Here is an 18,611-nt window from a genome sequence, read left to right on the forward strand (position 1 = left end):
GTAACAGCCCCTTGCTTCACCACTTCAGTCTTTCCTTGTAAGAGGTACACTCTGCTCTTAGCAGACTTTCCTGGGACCTACTGGGTATGAATTATTCTTGATTTTCTCAGCTTTCTCATTTTGTTATGGCTTATTGATATGACCGTCAGTGTCTACAGCTCTTTTTTTCCCAAAGGAGGTAATTCCATATCAGGGATAAATACATATGAGAAGTTTTTATCACAGTATGAAGTACGTTATGCTTAGCAAAGCCTGTGAGAAAAACATAAGTAGTGAATGCCGTAATCACTGATTTTTTAGGGATAATACTATAGAAAACAAAGATCTAGCGAGGTGCATCTCGAACAGGCCATCAGAATTAGCCGATTTCATTATTTTATTTTTTTTGTTATCTTAATAATGACTTATTAAAAGAAGACATGAGGTTGAGGAAATGAGTCCAAAAATGACATCAGTGAAATCACCAACAAATCTAGAAAGCAGTGACAAATTCAAAGGATTTTCATTTCATTTGACACAGTACAGGGAATGATTGTGTGGTTATTAAGAAGTCATACCTCGTATGGGAAATATTTCCTTAAAAGACAGATGTTAGATCACTTTTATGTCACACAGAAAACAGACTTGACTGTCGTATTCCAGAAGAGCTCAGTCAAGCTTTTCTGTACTGAGTCCTGATGTATCAAAGGATTTGAGAAATGACTGCACCGTGTTTCAAAAAGTCCTTCCCACTGATGGGATTAGCCCCTACGTTCCTCCAATGATAGACTGAACCTTAAAAACATGATCTAATTCCAAAAAACTGTTATAAAATACAAATTTTCATGAAAAAAAAAAACAAAACCAAAAATTATGTAGATAACAACCAGCTGCACTTAAACAAAGGGCCATGAGAAAACTATGTACAGCTTTAAAATGTATTTAATAATCTAATTTATTTTGACATTAATTTTTTTTTTCCACATATGCACTTGAAAAGCAGAACAGCATAAATACTGGGAATTATTCATCCTGCAGAAACAGATTCAAATGTTCGCTGTTCATCAGGTAAATTAGTTCTTTAACAAAATTAGTGAATTCTTCAGCAAATAGCTGTTTATATCAGAAAATAATGTTAGATTAGTCTCTAAAAAGAGGACACAGTAATTGTTCTAGACAGAGAACCCAGATATGAAGATTGATATACTTTTCCTGAATTAATTAAGAAACCCTCAAATTCTTAAAATATATCTGAACTTTGTTTGTGCTACATACAAGCAACCAGAAGAAATATTAAGGCTGAAAAGTTAAGCCCTGAAAAATTTGAAAATTTCACAACTGTGGTCACATATACTTCTTAAATTTTAACCTTTGTCTTCTTTAATATTTATTTCATTCTTTAGTCAAAGTGTCACATATTAAATTTTCCTCAGGATAGTATGAAATGCACAGCGTTCATCTCCTGACTGAATGCACTGATGCTCACTGAATAAACACAGTATTGCTGTCCTCCTATCTTTTTATCATCAGTATTCAATCTCCATTGAATACTGCAACATAAACTTCCTCATGTGCTCTCCTGTGCCACTGGCATCATATTTCTCAAGAAGTTCCTCTCAGTTTCTCTTTACAGCCCCTCTCTGAGACAGTGAGAAGCACTTCTTATTTTCCAGCTACAAATCAAGGCAAAAATTATGAGGATTTAATTTGTCAAAAACTAATTCAAATCGTGGATTGCCCTGAATTACATCAAGGGCAGATCTTTCTTGGTATTTAGAAATTTATTTTTTCAGCAAATCAGTTTTTACTGTAATACGGAATACTTCTGATAGAAATCTGGTTGCAGAACTCCCAAGGTCCTATGAAAAAGTCAAGTAGTGGCCAAATTAAGGATTGTTCCACATTAAGAGAGATATTTTTTGGGAAGGAAGATATCATCCCATTTTCCAAATGTATGCAAATGCTTGAACTGGCTTTCTGCAGTTTTCATTTAATCTTTTTTGTTAGATACCTTCAGCAATTTCAGTGTGAAGCAGGAATGTGGAAGACCTTAGCTGCTTTCATTTCTCATCTTTCATTTATTAACTAGCATATTCCTGTTAAAGCTTTGGAGACGGATTTTTTTTTCAATTGAAGAGAAAAACTCTACAAAGTCTATCTGACGATCAGTGGGCAACACCTACAGCAGACAGGAGGAAAGGTGGGTGCTTGACGTAGCAAGGAATAGACACTTGTTCCTTGAGCCAACAAAGAGCTTGTATCACCACTGAAGTGTTACAGCCTTGCCATGTAAAAGTGACTGTGTATTTGTATAAAAACTTTCTTATTTTCTGCCTCTTTCAGTCTCTGATTTACAACATAGGAGAGGAGGAGACCGTAACAGTCTCTTTGAAATTTGTAAGGATCAGCTTACAGAAGCAGTCTACAGATGTGATTCACATTTCCAAGTTATGATCAACACTTACCTCCAGCCATGCAACCACTGTTGGCCCATCCCACTGTGCAAAAGGCAAACCTTTTCTCCGAGCTTCTTCCAGAAGTTCATGTCTAAAAATAGATCAAGAAATGTTAAATATGTGGAGGTACATGTAGGGACATATAGATGCAACTGTGCCTTTTGTTAAGGGTAACAACAGTGAAGCTCAATGACAGGCATAGAAAAAGCACAGAACACACCAGTGAACAACACAGCTCCTTCCCCTGTTGAATGCACTCCTTAATCCATTCTCATATCTTCCTTTCCCCCCCCCCCCCATATCCTTTTAAACATTTAACATACAAAAGATGAGGTTTCTGTTTCTTAGCCAAAGCAATAAAGAATTGATATCCCCTATATTAAAGGACCACCCATATAAAAAAAGACATTAGTGAAAAGAAAACTGAGGGATTCCTCCTGAATCTAACTTAGCTCTGGAAAGGCCCAGAATTGGCAACTTCTAGACCTGAACTAAGCATGGATGAAATGCAGGTGGATCTGAGAAATCCATCGGTATTTGAAACACTAAACCAGCTAGACAAGCTATGCACAATGCTAGGGATCTGGAGTACAGCTATTCAGCACCTGAAATATGCCATCTGTGGCTATTTAAGAGTTGGCTGTATATTTAATAGTTCCATGTTTGGATTTTTTAATTATTGATTACATATAAAAGAAATCTGCATGATTTATTGATGTATATATTTTTATAGTTAGAGAATTGATGTGGTATCTCGATTTTATAAATATACATAGATATATTTCTATAGAGTTGATCAGCTACCAATCCAACTCCCACATCTGCAGTTCTTCTGGACTACAATCAGTTTGTATGTACATCATTCTCAAAGCTTAAAATATATTTTTAATATGGCAGTATTTGGCATAGTTATGTATAGACTTCTCAGCCAGACTATCAGGAAAATGCTCTATATTAAAAACATTCAACTATTTCAGGAGACATCTTTAATTCTGGAAAAGGAGTACAGAATTCACTGTGGTGATGGAATAGAAAAAGCAGCCCTTCAAAACTTTTTTTTTCTGGTATTTAACAATGTTTTCAGCTGCCTCCTACTGAGTGAAACACAAAAGAATCCTCTCAGCAACAATCTGTAGTGAAAAACAAATTAGACAGTGACTATGCTAATGTAGTATTAAAATTTGCTTACATTCCCATATAACAAGAAAATCTTGGAATTATAGCCTCAATTTTGCACTGTACTCCTTTATTACTACAGTCTTTGTGGTTCAGTTATCCCTTGGCAATTCTTCACTGCCTTAGCAGCCTTTCAAATATATGCACTATGAAATCACAGCAGATAAAAGCAATAGAGTGATGTTACTTACAAGAAGTAGTCTTTTGGGAATTTCTGCACTGCTAAGGGGCCAGACTCAGGAAATTTGGCTTTAGTAGAAAATGAAACTCAAACAAGCAATTTTGCATAGAGGTTTAAATCTCTGGCTCTGAATATTAATAGCAGTAAAGCTACTTTACTTTCTGTGTTTATGCTTTAGCAATATGTAACATTACAAATACTTGGCAGCATTACTGAAGTTGATCTAGCCTCTCCTCCCACACATCCTTTACAGTATAACTTATCCTTTGTCATTCAGATGCCCCAAGACACTCTAGAACTATCTTTGTTTTCTTTGAAAGTATAACGCTCACTAAAATGAGAAGTTGCTCTCTGGGTACACAAACATCATGTTACCTTCAGCAGCTGATGGAGGTTCAGGAACCTCACGTTCCCAAGGAGACAAGTGGTGAAGGTCAATAGAAATGTATTCACCTGCCTGCTTAGGAGAGCAGAATTAAGGCATGGCCAGACTGGGCCACAATCCAGCTACCTGTGGATGAGGTATTTAGGTTGCAGCCTTCTGTCAGAGTTGGTTCTACAGGGTGCTACAGCAGTGCTGCACCTCCCTCAGGCACCACAACAAGGCTGCACAACTCCTGTTGCTACCTGCTCTGTGAGCTTGCATGGACATCCTTAGGGAGGGGCAAACTTTCAGGAATGCCCCTTCTTCACCTGATCCTTCTCAGTATCCCATGGCAGAGCATACACTCCACAAAACCCTGTGCAATGCACTCCTTCACCAGAGCCAGCCCAAGCCCAGGGAACGACCCCTGCAGCAGCCTCTGCCAGTGTCCCATGGAGATGCCATCCTTGGAGGAAACTGATCCCAGATTTTTCTTTATCTGGGCTATTCTCTTCAATTATCCCAGCTGAAAGAGCAGGGCGGCTAACATGCTCAGTAAAAAAGAAGATAATGGCTTTGAGGGTTACTGGCCTTCCTTGCTTGTGTTTTCTCCTGCTTAAAGCAGGAGAGCAGCAGCACCTGGTTGACAAGGAGATGGGGAGGAAGTTTTAGACTCTTTCTTTGATTTGGTGTTAAACCTCTGTGTGCCCTCAGGAACCGAGATGCCAGCAGAGGCATCTTTAAGGTCTCACTTCCATGAAAAACTTGATTACTTTATACTGGAATCACAAAGCACATAGTTCTAGGGACTCTTCTCCAACATTTGAACCAGCCTGAGGCTTGGTGTGGAGGCTTAGAATTATTCCAGTGATCCTCAAACCAATACACTCTCCCAAGAGCAGGAAAGCACCCCTCTTACTTCCAAGGCAATCTGCCTCACAGAGCTAAAGGAAAACATAGCTGTGGTTATTGACTGGCTGAAGAAAATAGGGCCAGAAATAAGATACCCTATATATATATATGCTATAGTCTAAGCCTACTGTTTGATAAACATAATCCAAATGGTCTTCGCATATGGAAGGAAATTCTTTTGGGTTGAAAATACTTTTTAGTGAAAACTTAAAAATCCTTTACTTGGAAATGCACAAGAAATACAGCCATCATAAGGCCAGCACCTCACTTAGTGATGTGGAGGAATCCTAAAAGGGTTTTTATAATATTTTGTTCTCTTAAAAAGAATTTTGTGCTCCGAAGCTTCCTTCCTCAGATGTTTCTTTTAAACCACACTCTAACATTAAAGTTTATTTACATTATATTTTACTTTTTTAACATTAGTCTTTGACTACTTCTTAATACAAACTAGGAGACCTGTAAAACCTGAATCTTCAGTTTATAAGCCAAAACTAAATCCAGACTTTCTATTTTTAACTAAGAGAGACATTCTTTAATTAGAAGTCAATGAAAATTCTAGTGGTGAGGTTTTGGCTTTTTTTAATATTAACTAGTACTATAGGAAAAAAACTCCATTCTTTCAGTAAGTTACAAGTATCATGTAGGAAAACACATATATTTTTTTGATCAATAGTGCAAATCACCAGAAAAATTAGTCCGGTCCTCTGCCTATTTTGGAATATAAACCATGTATTTCAGAATGGACAGAATGTTGTCTACTGTTGTCATTATGGGATAGTCACTGGCTTCCTGAAAACAGTAACATACAACTGATCACAGGGAAGAAGAGATGAATACCCTAAAGCTCAAAACTCCCTCTTCCCTTCATTACAAAGACAGGGTTTGGGGATCACAAAAAGCATTCTACAGCTTGTCTAATTTAGAAGATGCTTTGCAGGGGAACATGGGGGTTTTCTCCTCCCCAGACTTTGTCAGAAGAGTACTTTATGTTATAATGTGTCCACATTGCATTGATAAGGAGTTGGGAATTAAAATGCAATTACTTCTATGCTCCTTTGTTTTTTTATTTTTGGCAACAAATGAAAACAAGCTGATAAAGAGAAATTAACATTAATTTGGCATTACTAGAAATGCTACTATTTTTAAGATATGGCTTCAAACCACTTTCTACCAGTGGAATGAATTCCAAATCAAAGCCGTATTTTTAAAGTTAAAATTATTACTGCTCAAGAATAAAATCCTCTTCCTGGAGACATTATAGGAGTAACTGGAATTTGCTATTTAAAATATATCATTCCCCTGATCCTAGTTTTGCAAAGTCAGGAAATTTCATTAAAATCAACCGTTCAATATTCATCCAAAATTTGAGAAATACTTGTATTTGTGTGTTTTAGAGAATGCCTCATACAGTGGGCTGTTTTCACACTTTTATCAAAGACAGCAAAATAAAAATCACATGTCAAGTTGGGCTGTGGAGTTGTGTGTTGAAGAAGCAGAGTTACCTCCCTAGCATTGACTTCTGATGTTTAATCCTCCCCAAAATGGCTTCCTAAAGACAATGCAACACGTGGCCATTTTCTTTAGCACCTTTCTAAGAGCCAGACACAATTTCCCAGATCAACCTACAGATCTGAGAGCAAAACTGTCTCATAAAATGGGGACTTATGAATGCTTCAATATCCCTTTGGACCAAAGAGGTACGGGGGAGCAGTAGGAAGAGGGAAATGATTAGAATTAAACTATGTTATTATCCCACAAATTTTCTATTTTATATATGTCTTCCCTTGTACCAGAAAAATTCTAGGTCTGTATCAGCAGCTGGCATCAATTAATTGCATAAAACTCAATGAACTTTATTAAAAATATTAATATTCATTAAATAGAATTTGTGTAAGAAGTTAGTGATATCTTGACTTAGAGCGTGTCATTCAGTAACACCCAATTTTCTTCATGAAGATGAGGCTCCCCCATGAAGCAAACAATAAATTTCTAATACACATAATGCAAACACTTTGCAATACACAAAGTCCACACACTGTCTTGATAAAACTTGAATAATGCCTGAACAATAGATCTTAATATTCCTGCAAATAATAGGATTTACTCTGATAGTTCTAGTAGGGTTCACGTGAGAAGTCCTCAAGGATATTATACAGCACAAACTATATAATGTCTCTTAGTTAAAATGTAATAAGAACTGTGAGATAAATTTAAAAGGAGGCATAGTGATGTCAAGAGCCAAATCATGTTTGTAAAACACAAGCAGAATTGATCTAAAAATTTGGCTAATGGGAAATTTTGATTGCAAAATGGTCTTTGCTCATGGATGTTTGCTTGAAAAGCAAAATAGATTGAAGCTTTTACCTTGCAGGTCCTCTGATGATGATCATTATTATTAACCAACATTATTATGTTTAGTATTATCATTGACACTAATGTTTAGTTTATAACAAAATATTATACATAATTGGTTTCTAAAAGAGAAATAGAGAGAGTCAATAGACCACACAGGCTGCATTTGTCTGAGTAATCCTATGATTTCCAGTTAAGATTAAACACATCTGTCGCTTGCAATCTAACGTACATTCAAAGATTGCAAAAATCAGAAGGGAGGATTTCTAATGAATTAAGTTGGATTTGGATTTTATCCTTTCTATTATCATTCACTAAATACTTAAGACAGGCTAGAATCCTGTAGCTTAGGACATTGTATTAAAAAATAAGCAGTTGAATTTGTATAAATTAATAATGATAATAAATATCTAAAAAAAATTAACAAGCTACACTTTATGTATTTTCAAAAATACTATAAATTGTTTTAAGGTAGGAAGTAGGGGTGGGGGAGTAGGGAGAGTCCCAAGACTTCATATTGCCCCACAATGCTGATTTCATTTAATCTGAAATGATCCAACTGACTTAAAGACTGCACTAATTAAAACATGGGTCAGATCTTGTTTCAACTTTGACACTTAAGTGATCTGTTTTTTAAACAATCTGAAATCCTCATTCTTTCTCCTTTTTGATACCTGATATAATATTCATACTGAAAACAAGGGCCATTGAAATATTTGCTAATATAATTTATGAAATATTTTGTATTAAATTTTAAGGAGTTCTTGGAAAAAATTACTGAAATACAGAAATCAAGATGCAATTAATAAACAAAAGGTTTAAATCTATAAAATAAGTAAGTATAAATTTCACAATATTCCAGATAACATGGATTAACAATGCTGTAATTATAGGTGTACATTTGAACTGTCAGCAAGTTAAAGGGCAGCATTTTTTTTTTCTGAAGATATGTATCTTAAACTAAGTGAAGCACATTCAAGAATGCTTAAGACAGACCCTAAAAAATTAGAGCTGCAGAAACAGCTAAACAACCCCCCCATAAAGACTTGCATAATACATAGTCTTGCAATCTTGTATGTATCATACATTAGAGACCCTTGGTGTTCCCAGTTTGATCAAATGTTATTCAATCTATTTTTATAAAGCCATTTCATAATCACATATCCTAAATGAACATAGTAAGTCCTGTTCTCTTTAGGCTTTGTACCCTTACACTTAAAAAGCTGTAGCTTTGAACAGAGGAAATTTCTGCCCTAAGTTCCAAATTCTTGTTCAAAACTAAATAGCATTTGTAGAAGAGATCAAAGGAGATGAAGATTTTAAACTTCATATCAGGTTAACAATTACAAAACCCAAAACAAACAAAAAAATGAACTGATGAAAAAGAAAATAGTAAAATTTTATGCACAAATAAAACATTTTTGCATATATGTTTGCATTGAAACAGATGAGGGCTCAAACAGAAAAAAGAAAGATTTTGTGTTCTCTGTGAGTCTTCTGTGATTTAATTAAACAGGATTTATGCATTAACAGCTTTTGTTAAACTAGGCCTTCACTCTCACGATTTTTCTACTGACTTAAACTTTCTAATGTTTTTGTGATTATGAGATTTAGACCTCCCAATACGTGTTTATTAAAAAAAAAAAACAGACCTTCCAAAACATATTTATTTAAAAAAAATGACAGAAGTTATCTCCAAGTAGGTAATCTATTCTGTTAAGCAATTCAGGAGCAAGTCTTGACCTAAATTTGTGTATGCTTTCAAGGTTTATCATTACTTTGAATGCTTTGAAAGTTTTCATTTAGGTCAGTTTTCTACATGGATTTGTTACATAAGGTTCACAGAAAACCAAAAAGAAATAAGAATAAAACATAGAAAATAAACATGGTGCTGAAGACTGATATGTTCAGCAGCCATGGTGTTTTAACTTACCCAGATATGCTTTTCATGAGATGAAGAGAGATGAATGGAAAAAAAGCACATAAATGTTAATGAACATATAATAGTCCATAAAAAAAATAATATGATAGATAAAATAATACCACCATTATAACTATAGAAAAATTTCTAACTGGTCTTTAAATGTTTTAAAGAACTTCAGTGTTCTTGTGAAAAACAGATGTATCTGTCAAAATAAGATTTTCATTAAACTCATAATGGCTACTTATTAGCAAAGCACACCTTCCATCTACAATTCATATTCATGCCAAAGAACTGTAAAAACAGTGAACGTGGAGTAGATTTTCAAATCAAAGCTCTTTGCTTTGATTTGAATAATTTCATAAGGATTTTTGTGTAACCTCAACAATCTTGAAAATCCCAAAACTGGATTTAAGCAAATTACAGAGACACAATAAAACTGAGTGGACTACAAACCAAGGTTTACTTTTCTATGTGCACTTTAATAATATTTCAGCAAAATATCTCATAAATCATAAATGACCTAGACTTGGTTGTTTTTTTTGTTAGTCTGTTTGGTTTTTTGTATGCAGATTTGATGTACACTGGTGACTAACATCTGCAATCGCTATTTATGACAGGCAGCATTTTAATTTTGGCAGTCATATTAACACTAGTTCTGTAGCAACATTGGTATAAATGATTTGCCCTCTAGGTAACCTATTATTGCCAATATAATGGGTATAGTATATGTAGGAGAAACTAGGATGCCATCGTTGATAGTAAAACTTCTTCAGCACCCTTTAATTGCCATCATAAAAAGAAAATTATATGCCTGAATGAAACCCAGACATCTCAAAATATTGTATTTCTATTAGCAACTGATTTACAGAGATATAAAAACACTTGGTAGATATAGCAGTAGAAAACTTGGGGAAAAGTCTTTACTCTGATTAATTAAGAAGAGGTTGCAGACATTTCAGTCAGTTCAGGAGGTTTGAGAACCTAAATTTTGTTTTCATGTGTGTGAGTGAAGCAGAACAGCTGGGAGAGAGGAGAGAAAGTACCATACAGAAAAGTAGATGGAAACAAATGACAAATATACACAGAAAGTTTAAGAAAGGATAATTAAGGAAGAGAATGACAATGAAGGTATGCAATATAAGTAAAGAACTAGAGAACTGTTCAAAAAATTACCAAATCGGATGGAAGTAGCACTCTGGTCGAATATGCATTCATGATTCATGCTCATTTTATACTAAACTAACTGTAAAGACTGACTTGAACACCTTTGATGAAAAAGCTTTTAACTTTGAACCTGCTGGAATATATTGAACCAGAACTCCCACTCATTCCATCTTCCTCTGAGTCCTCCTTAGGGTATGGATAGAGAGAAATAAACAGGGGGATTAATTTAAGTAATTTTCTTGGAGCTTTAATGAGTTGGCAGTTTGCAGTCACTTGAGGATAACTTATGGGACCTGAAGGCCACTATAAGAGCAGAGGATCAAGGGACATTCCATTACTTCCTGTAATGTAATAAAATACAGCAGAGAAAAATGAATATTTAATTCTGGGGCTTGCCTTTTATTTAAAAGACAACAAATGTATCAGTATTTTATTAAAGGAACACCATTTTCCTTAAACGTTTCCTTAAACAACCTAAAGGTTTTGTAGATTTTTTTTTTCCTCTGCAGTTTTTTAAATCTCAATTCTATGGTTAATTGGATGGGATATTTGCATCTGCTGGAGATTGTTGTTTAGAGAGCCAGCTGCATGCACTAGGGTATAAGCTTATATTTATTTATCCAGAAATTCCAAATTGCAAAAGATAGGCTTCTATGTTTAGATAAAGCTTGCAATGTTCTGATACAAATATTCTTATCTTTTATGAGGAAAATAATTTAAAATATGACAGTTTAAAATATTATTTTTTTAAAAATATGATTTATAGAATAAAATATGTTGTATCATTCTTTTCATTGTCAGAATAATCCAAGTAAGTTTTAATAACCTCTGAAAAATAAATATTCATTTATCTTTACATTTCTAATGCTTAATAAGCTCCAAATATCAATGTAAGAGCAAGATACATTTTTAACATTGCAAAAGCTCTGACTGAGTAATGATTTGAAGTGTTCCAGTGTTCTAGTAAGTGTTAAAATGTTTGCTAAAGGAATTCAGTTTAAAAAGAAGATTAATCTTTATGTATGTCTCAAAGACTAGACACTGATCCAGACAAGACAAAACCACATTGCACACAGCAGACAATCCTAAACTGCATATCAGAACACTGCATACCTTTCCTTCCTCCACTGGAATGAGAAAATGGAAAACAATTGCTACTGAACACTGTATTGTTTGCTAGAAAGGAAGGAAGAACTGACAATCAGTCTGACAGCTACTAACAACATCAGGGAGTTTTTCTGTGAATATATGAAGTTGGAAGGAAAGAAATTAAACGCCAAACTTGAATTTTCCCGATTCAGAAAATAAAAGACTGGATGGTGAAAAAGGCATCGTATTCTTAAGAGCTACTGTAAAAAAAAAGTACCATATGTTTAGGATATAGTGGTGTTTAATAAGGATTAAGTATAGAGAAGCATTAGATGGATGGCACAGAAAAAGACCTTAATTAATCCAGTTGGATTAATTTTTCCAAAATGTATGCAATTAAGAAAATCATTAGAAAGAGCAATTTGCATACTGCAGAAGACAGAAATTCTTTGTAGTCACAAATACACTACATCAAACCCTAATTGCAATTGCACACATGAAACCTAATTAATTAACCTAATTATAGAGGCATCATGTGGATTCAAAAGCAACTAAACGATAACTATAGTGTTTCAAACTTTAATTCCACTAAATGTTCTACCTAGACATTTGTTCAAGTTGCCTGCTGACAGGGATCTAAAACTTGTGTCCTGGCACATCAAGGCTCTTCTGCAATGAACTTGAAGGCAGAAGGCAAACAAAAGCACGTAGCTGTGGAATAAATCCCCCCAAAACCACGTTCGTGGGAAAGAATGATTTACTTTGATTGCCCTTGGAAAATATAAACCTCACACTTTAGGCTTGTTTTGGAAATATGGAATTAATAGATTGTTGTCCAGAGTCAAATCAAATTAAACTGAAGAAAAAAGTGAAGTTATAGCTCTGCACTTGACTCATATTATTAAACTAGGGGATTTATCAGTTTCTGGACTGGAATCCTGCCAGCATGATCCAGAATAACTCTCTTGCTTGTAAATTCTTTTTCATGGAGATAATTTGTATTTGGGACTGCTGCAGAAGGGATGACTTAGTCTAATCTTTCACTGTACTATCAGCATGCAGAAGGTCAAAATCCCCTCTGTGTGGCAATCTAGGGCTACACAAGACTTAAATGTCTCTCAAACCTTACCTTATGTTGCTGCCTTGCACAAGACAAAATAAACACATCCCAGGAAATGTCAGAGATTATGACCAATTATTACATGCTTTATGGAACATACAACATGTATAGTCTTTTCTTTCTTCAGCTTTGTATAGCCTTTTCTTTCTTTAGCTTTCTCCCTTCTTCAGATACTTATTTGCTGCCTCTTTACATATTGTTGCAGATCAAATAAAAAACGACAGCTGAAAAGAATATATACTGCTGGCACTCAGAGCTATACTACAGCATACAGAGACAAAGCAAGACTCTTCAAGAGCTGTATGTGCTGCCAGTGAGGTTTTTGGAGAAGGGCAATTTGACATCATGCCTAAGCAAAACCGTGGACAAGGAGAAAACAAATGATGTTCACTAGGACAGTAATAGCAAAAAAGGAAGCAAACATGACTCTATTTGTTGATAATATTTCAAGTTTGGCTGAGTTCATTGTTAAAGATTATTTTCATAAAGGGTCCAGTGTATGGTATTTTAGTGAAAAGGACAATAAAACACTTATACAGCTTTTGTTAAGTGTCTTAATTTGTTACCTGAAATGAGGTCAACAGAGATGTGCATTTTTAAAGGAATGCAGTTTATTTTATTTTAGGCAAGTGTTCTCCACTCATTTTCTGAGGTATGAAATTGTCTTGTGGGACACACATTGATCAACTTCTGCTGTTCCAGGAGACACTATGCCTCTACCTAAACCTTTTGCAAACCTTTATGAGTTGGAATAGAAACTGGATTGACCCAAACTTCCTATGCTGGGTCCTGCCTTGGGTTATCATAACAACCCTGAGCGAATGCCAAGGCAAAGTAATTTTGTACAGTTTGTACAACACCCACAAAGGATGATATTATGAACATCAAGGCTCTTCTGCAATGAACTTGAAGGCAGAAGGCAAACAAAAGCACGTAGCTGTGGAGTACATCTCCCCAAAAACAGGTTTGTAGGAAAGAACGGTTTACTTTGATTTTCCTTGGAAAATATAAAACTTACACTTTAAGCTTGTTTTGGAAATATGGAATTAATAGATTCTTGTCCAGAGTCACAGAGAACTGGTAGCTGGAGTCAACAACAAAATACAGAATTGGAAATTAGGTGACTGTTTTCCACAGAGAGACTGGTTAATCACTAGGAAAAATATACTAATGGAAAAGCTCTTCTTCATGAAGATTGGTGCCTTCTGGGGAGTATATCTTAATCCAAATGTATGGCTTAGATGAGTGCAAATCATTTGAATCATTAGCGGATTAAAATGAATGTAATGGTGACAGAGGGTTGTAAGGACTTAAAGATCACAGCCAAGACAAGCCACCACAGTGAGAACTTGAGATAAGCACAGGTGGGTGAAATTTGCAACAGGAAGGCACTAATTCCAGGCCTAGTAGAGGTGGAATCTGTTAAGAACATCCTGGTTAATGCATCTGGACAAAAATTCCCACTGTGGGAAAGGAAGCTACTGATACACATGCCACCTTAAGTTATGGAAACATCTGTGACCACCTCATGGATACCTGGAACTTGGACTGTACAAAGGAGGTCCCCCCCTAAGAATGACTCTGGGACCCGCACCACTGAGAAGCCCAGGGTGAAGAAGGACCAACAGGGCGCTGCCAGATCCATGGGTGATGAATATCTTCAACATGAACTCTCTGCTTCTCTCTCCTTCTTGTCCACCCACTTCTCTCCTGCCTGCTTTCCTATTTCTATCGCTCTACCTCACATTTACTGTTAAATAAAGTCCATATTATTGGCTAATAATAATCATTTGAACCTTAATTTGGGCAGAGGCGTCTCGTGCTAATCAGATCATAACAAGGGTATTTGTGCCATTAATACTTCTAAGCTCTGAGTTTTCCTGAAGTAGTTACTCATTAGGCAAACAGGCTCTGAGAGTCAGGCAAAAGGAAGAAGATATTATATACAAAATATTAACAGCTTTTATATAGAACAAGGGAAGTGGAATATAAAGGCTAATTTAAATAATAAAAATGAAGTGCATTACTTATTGTCACAACCCAACATCATTTATTTTCACCAAATAATGGAATAACACCCTAAACCCCTTACCTTTATCTTTTGTTTCCTAGGACTGTATGGTCAATTTACAAATAGTAAGACCTAAAAAGTTTCAATACTGACTGGAGCTGTCATATATTCAATGTCTAAGAATAAACATCTAAAGATGAGTCAAGCAACTTAAGTTCATCTTTTCAGATAGTTTTAAGAATATGTTGGTTATAATTTAAAAATTCTACACAGCTTGCCTAATTTCTCTTTGATGCCTTAGGAATAAGACTTATTTCTAATAAATCCACTGTAATAACAAAATGTTGGAGGAAAAGAGACTCTTGTTTGAGGTTTTTAAATGTCTAGCATATCACTGAGACAAACTGTTAATTACATTTTAATGATGTCTAAGTAGGTAATTGAAACTGAAAGAAATTTTACATCTAAATAGCATCTTCTAAGCAAGAAGCAGGGAAACTGAAATTTTGGTTAATGACACTATAATCACCAGAGAGAGAATTGGTCTTCAGAATTACCATATTCTCTCATTAAACTTTTGAGAGTGAAATATATTATTCAGTACCCTATTCTATGCCTGGAAAGTGCAGTAAAATTCTGTAACACACTGCAGTGTGCTCGTAAAAGGTCAAAGCAGAATCAATGCACATGTCTGTTACTGAGGAGCAGGTAGCCAGGACACCCAATGGACCATCAGTGCCTACTGGCTGCAGGATGTCATGCATTTGAAATGTCATGCATTTTCATCCCTGGGGTAGAGGTGTCCTTGTGGAATTACTGATTAAGTTGAATACAGTCAATAATGCAAAATTAGATATACAGAATTTTAAGTACTTCTCACTTAAGAGATTAATTAAACTGAAAGAAATACCACAGATATCATTTTAACAGGAATCTGCCCTTTTATAATAACTTCTATCCAAACTAAATCAAAGCTAATAGCAAAGTCTGGTGAATCTCATGATTATTATCACAGTACTCGTGTGTTGATCACAGTGATGAATTAAACCTTTGTTTCACATCAAGGGGAGAATCCTTGCCTTCCTGCACCAGAACTACCACTGAACTGAAAGGGATATTTGCTGAGCTATTAACAGGGCTGAAAGCCATTTCATCTAACTTGCATGTGTAAAAGAGAAACGCAATTAAAGTACATGGTATTTTACCTGTTTTATGGAAAAAAGAATTGGTTCTGGCATCAACATTTTGAGTTTTTTTGTATTTGTTTTTAGTTTTGGGGAGGGTTTTGGTTGTTTCGGTTTTTGGTGGGGTTTTTTTTCGGTAATGGTTTTGGTTTTCATTTTTTAAAGGAAGTGACAAAGCCAGCATAGTAGTGCTCTCTCAGTCCTGAAATGTAATATAAAGTAGTGTTTCCTTGCTTTAGCCTATCCTTTAACTGGGCTACTGGTGGGTCTGAGTCTTTTGGAGATTTACGTCCTAATCTAAATTAGCCACAGAAATCCTTACAACGTGAATTGCTTTTCTCTGTGTTCCAGTACTCTGCCCGCTGTCTCTGCAGGATTTGTAGGGTGGTTTCGTTTAGCAGCAAAAAGGAATCAACCATTTGGACTTAAACCTTACTGCTACAGCACAAGATAGGAAATGATTCTCAGACTTCTTTTATTACCTCTTAAAAGACCTCATACACATCTCCACCACCATTAATGTTACACAGCACAGTATTCTTATTTGCACTACACAGTATAGCAACCTTGCAGCTGCTGCATGTATGGGAAGGCTATTTCCAGAGGGGATTATGCATTGTTAAGTGTTAGCAAAAAGGAATCTGACCTACCTAGACAAACTTTTCATTGAAATGACTTCTGGACTGTTTCAACTTAATACTTTCTAAGACATGCAAATACATGACTGATATTCAAGAACTGTCTGCACGCAATCCTGTGCCATGTGCTCTGGGATGACCCTGCTTGAGCAGGGAGGTTGGGCCAGATGACCCACTGTGGTTCCTTCCAACCTGACCCATTCTGTGATTCTTATAAGGAGGTGTTAATTGTTTTACACTCAATAGATAGCTTAGCACTCTAATGACTACCATAATTCAGCAGAATCTCATGTATATCTCTAACACAATATTATGATTCCTCTACAAATATATAACATCTATATGTATACATACATATATATACACACATAAACTAGCAATGTATGTTAGCCTTTCTGTAATAGTAAATTAAGAGGAATTTTAAAAGCAGTCCTGAGGATCCTAAAGTGAGAAACTATGAAGACAGGCAAATCTAAAAGGGAGAGGGAAACAAATATTTACAGAACATAGAATAAATAATACACAGTTCAGAGTAATTGAATAGTCATAATCACAAAGGAAAGATTTCTTTCCTTCTGGCAGAGAACGTTCTGATTATATCTAATCCATAAAGAACCAAGGACAGACAGACACAGGAGAGTAAAAGAAAAGACTTGAAAGGCAGAAAGCACAGGAAAGTCTGATTATGTGAGATTAGACAGAACATTAATAACAGATTACCTGTAAACCTGTTATTTCTAGACCCAAAACTTGGTAGGCAATCTCACATATAAGTAGTCATGTCATATATGCAGTTGTATGTGTCAAGTCTTATGTTATTTTACCCAGTTTAAAGAACTAACACATAAGAGAGTGAACAAAGTGAACACATTCGTCCCTTGTGGTACATTCAGTCCTCAGAGCTGTAAGATATATAGGGACTTAAAAATAAGGCTGCCAAAAATTCAATTATTTTTGTGAATGGTAATGATGCCCTCAAAGATACTTTTCAGGTTTAGTAAAAAAAGCATAGTAGCACACTCTACATCCATATACATCTACATTACTAATTACTGTTAAAAATGTATGGATAAATAGAGGGACAAGACTCATCAACTGTAATATCCCTTCGAGTGTTATTGTGAGATTCTTAATTGAATTTAAAACGTTTCTTCTCTCTCAGCTAGCACAATGACTACTTCTCTATCTTTAGTTGTTAACTTGAGGCTGACTTCAATGGAATTTTTACATTGTATATTACATGAATGTGCAAATTTAAGTTATATTTCATCAAGGGCTTGACACAAAAGTAGTGATTAAAAATATTCTACATAAAAATTTAAAGATAAGTTCAAACATTATCCCTAGATTCTTTGGATTAGACTTGCAAATTCTCTTGAAACTCTGCAAAAGAATATTAAAAGACTGAAAGAAACTCAAAAAACTGGAAAATTTAAAAATAAGGCTTTCAGAATTGAAATAATAGTTGTAAAGTTAATGGTTACAGATGAAAAATAAACCTGCTTGTTTACATAATGAATTCGCAAAGTCATTTTTAAATACCATCTTTTTTTTCCCCTGACACACTCTAATTACACTGGAACTCCAATGCTGACAAGAGATTTCTTTTGCCTTCCTAGCCTTATTTTACTCATTCTCCATAGCTCCTGGCAGCTACTATGAGTTAACTTACTGTTTATACAAGGAGTTGCATCAAAGACAGCACTAAATTATTACATAATCCATGCAAACAAAAAGCTAGGCTGCCATTTGCTGTCAGGCAAAAAGAGAGTGAAGCTGCTAGGGTTTATGGGGAGCCTTTGACCTCTATAAACAGAAATAGCATTGTTCAACAGATAATATAAAAACATCTTTTTTAACCTTCTGAAAAAAATCTACCTAGTGAGTCATTAAATACCTAACTAATATTTTAAGAATTGCACAGTAAACAAAGGGCACAGAATTAATGACAATGGGAAATAGAATGTCTCTTTCTCATAAACCTATGCTCTTTCACGCCTATGGTCATAATATTGCCATTGACAGACTCTGAATATTTCCCTCTATATTTTATATCCAGCT

The 18,611-nt window shown here is 35.1% G+C and overlaps 1 protein-coding gene across 17 annotated transcripts in view; it reads right to left on the bottom strand.

The window, feature by feature from the left end:
• The window catches only part of PPFIA2 (PTPRF interacting protein alpha 2), a 310,694-nt gene that overhangs the window by 16,648 nt on the left and 275,435 nt on the right, over nt 1-18,611 (bottom strand). For 12 of the 17 annotated variants that reach the window (XM_027902160.1, XM_027902158.1, XM_027902159.1 and 9 more), the window contains 2 exons: nt 9,354-9,362; nt 2,445-2,526 (listed from right to left, as the gene is read on the bottom strand). In XM_027902160.1, coding sequence (XP_027757961.1) covers nt 2,445-2,526; nt 9,354-9,362 — 91 coding nt within the window. The remainder of the gene's footprint in view (nt 1-2,444; nt 2,527-9,353; nt 9,363-18,611) is intronic. The other 5 variants (XM_027902167.1, XM_027902152.1, XM_027902157.1 and 2 more) reach the window with 1 other exon arrangement.

The sequence above is a fragment of the Empidonax traillii genome, unplaced genomic scaffold (genome assembly GCF_003031625.1).
Source record: "Empidonax traillii isolate 1590-97213 ecotype Southwest subspecies unplaced genomic scaffold, ASM303162v1 scaffold846:size362177, whole genome shotgun sequence".
NCBI classification, from domain to species: domain Eukaryota; kingdom Metazoa; phylum Chordata; class Aves; order Passeriformes; family Tyrannidae; genus Empidonax; species Empidonax traillii.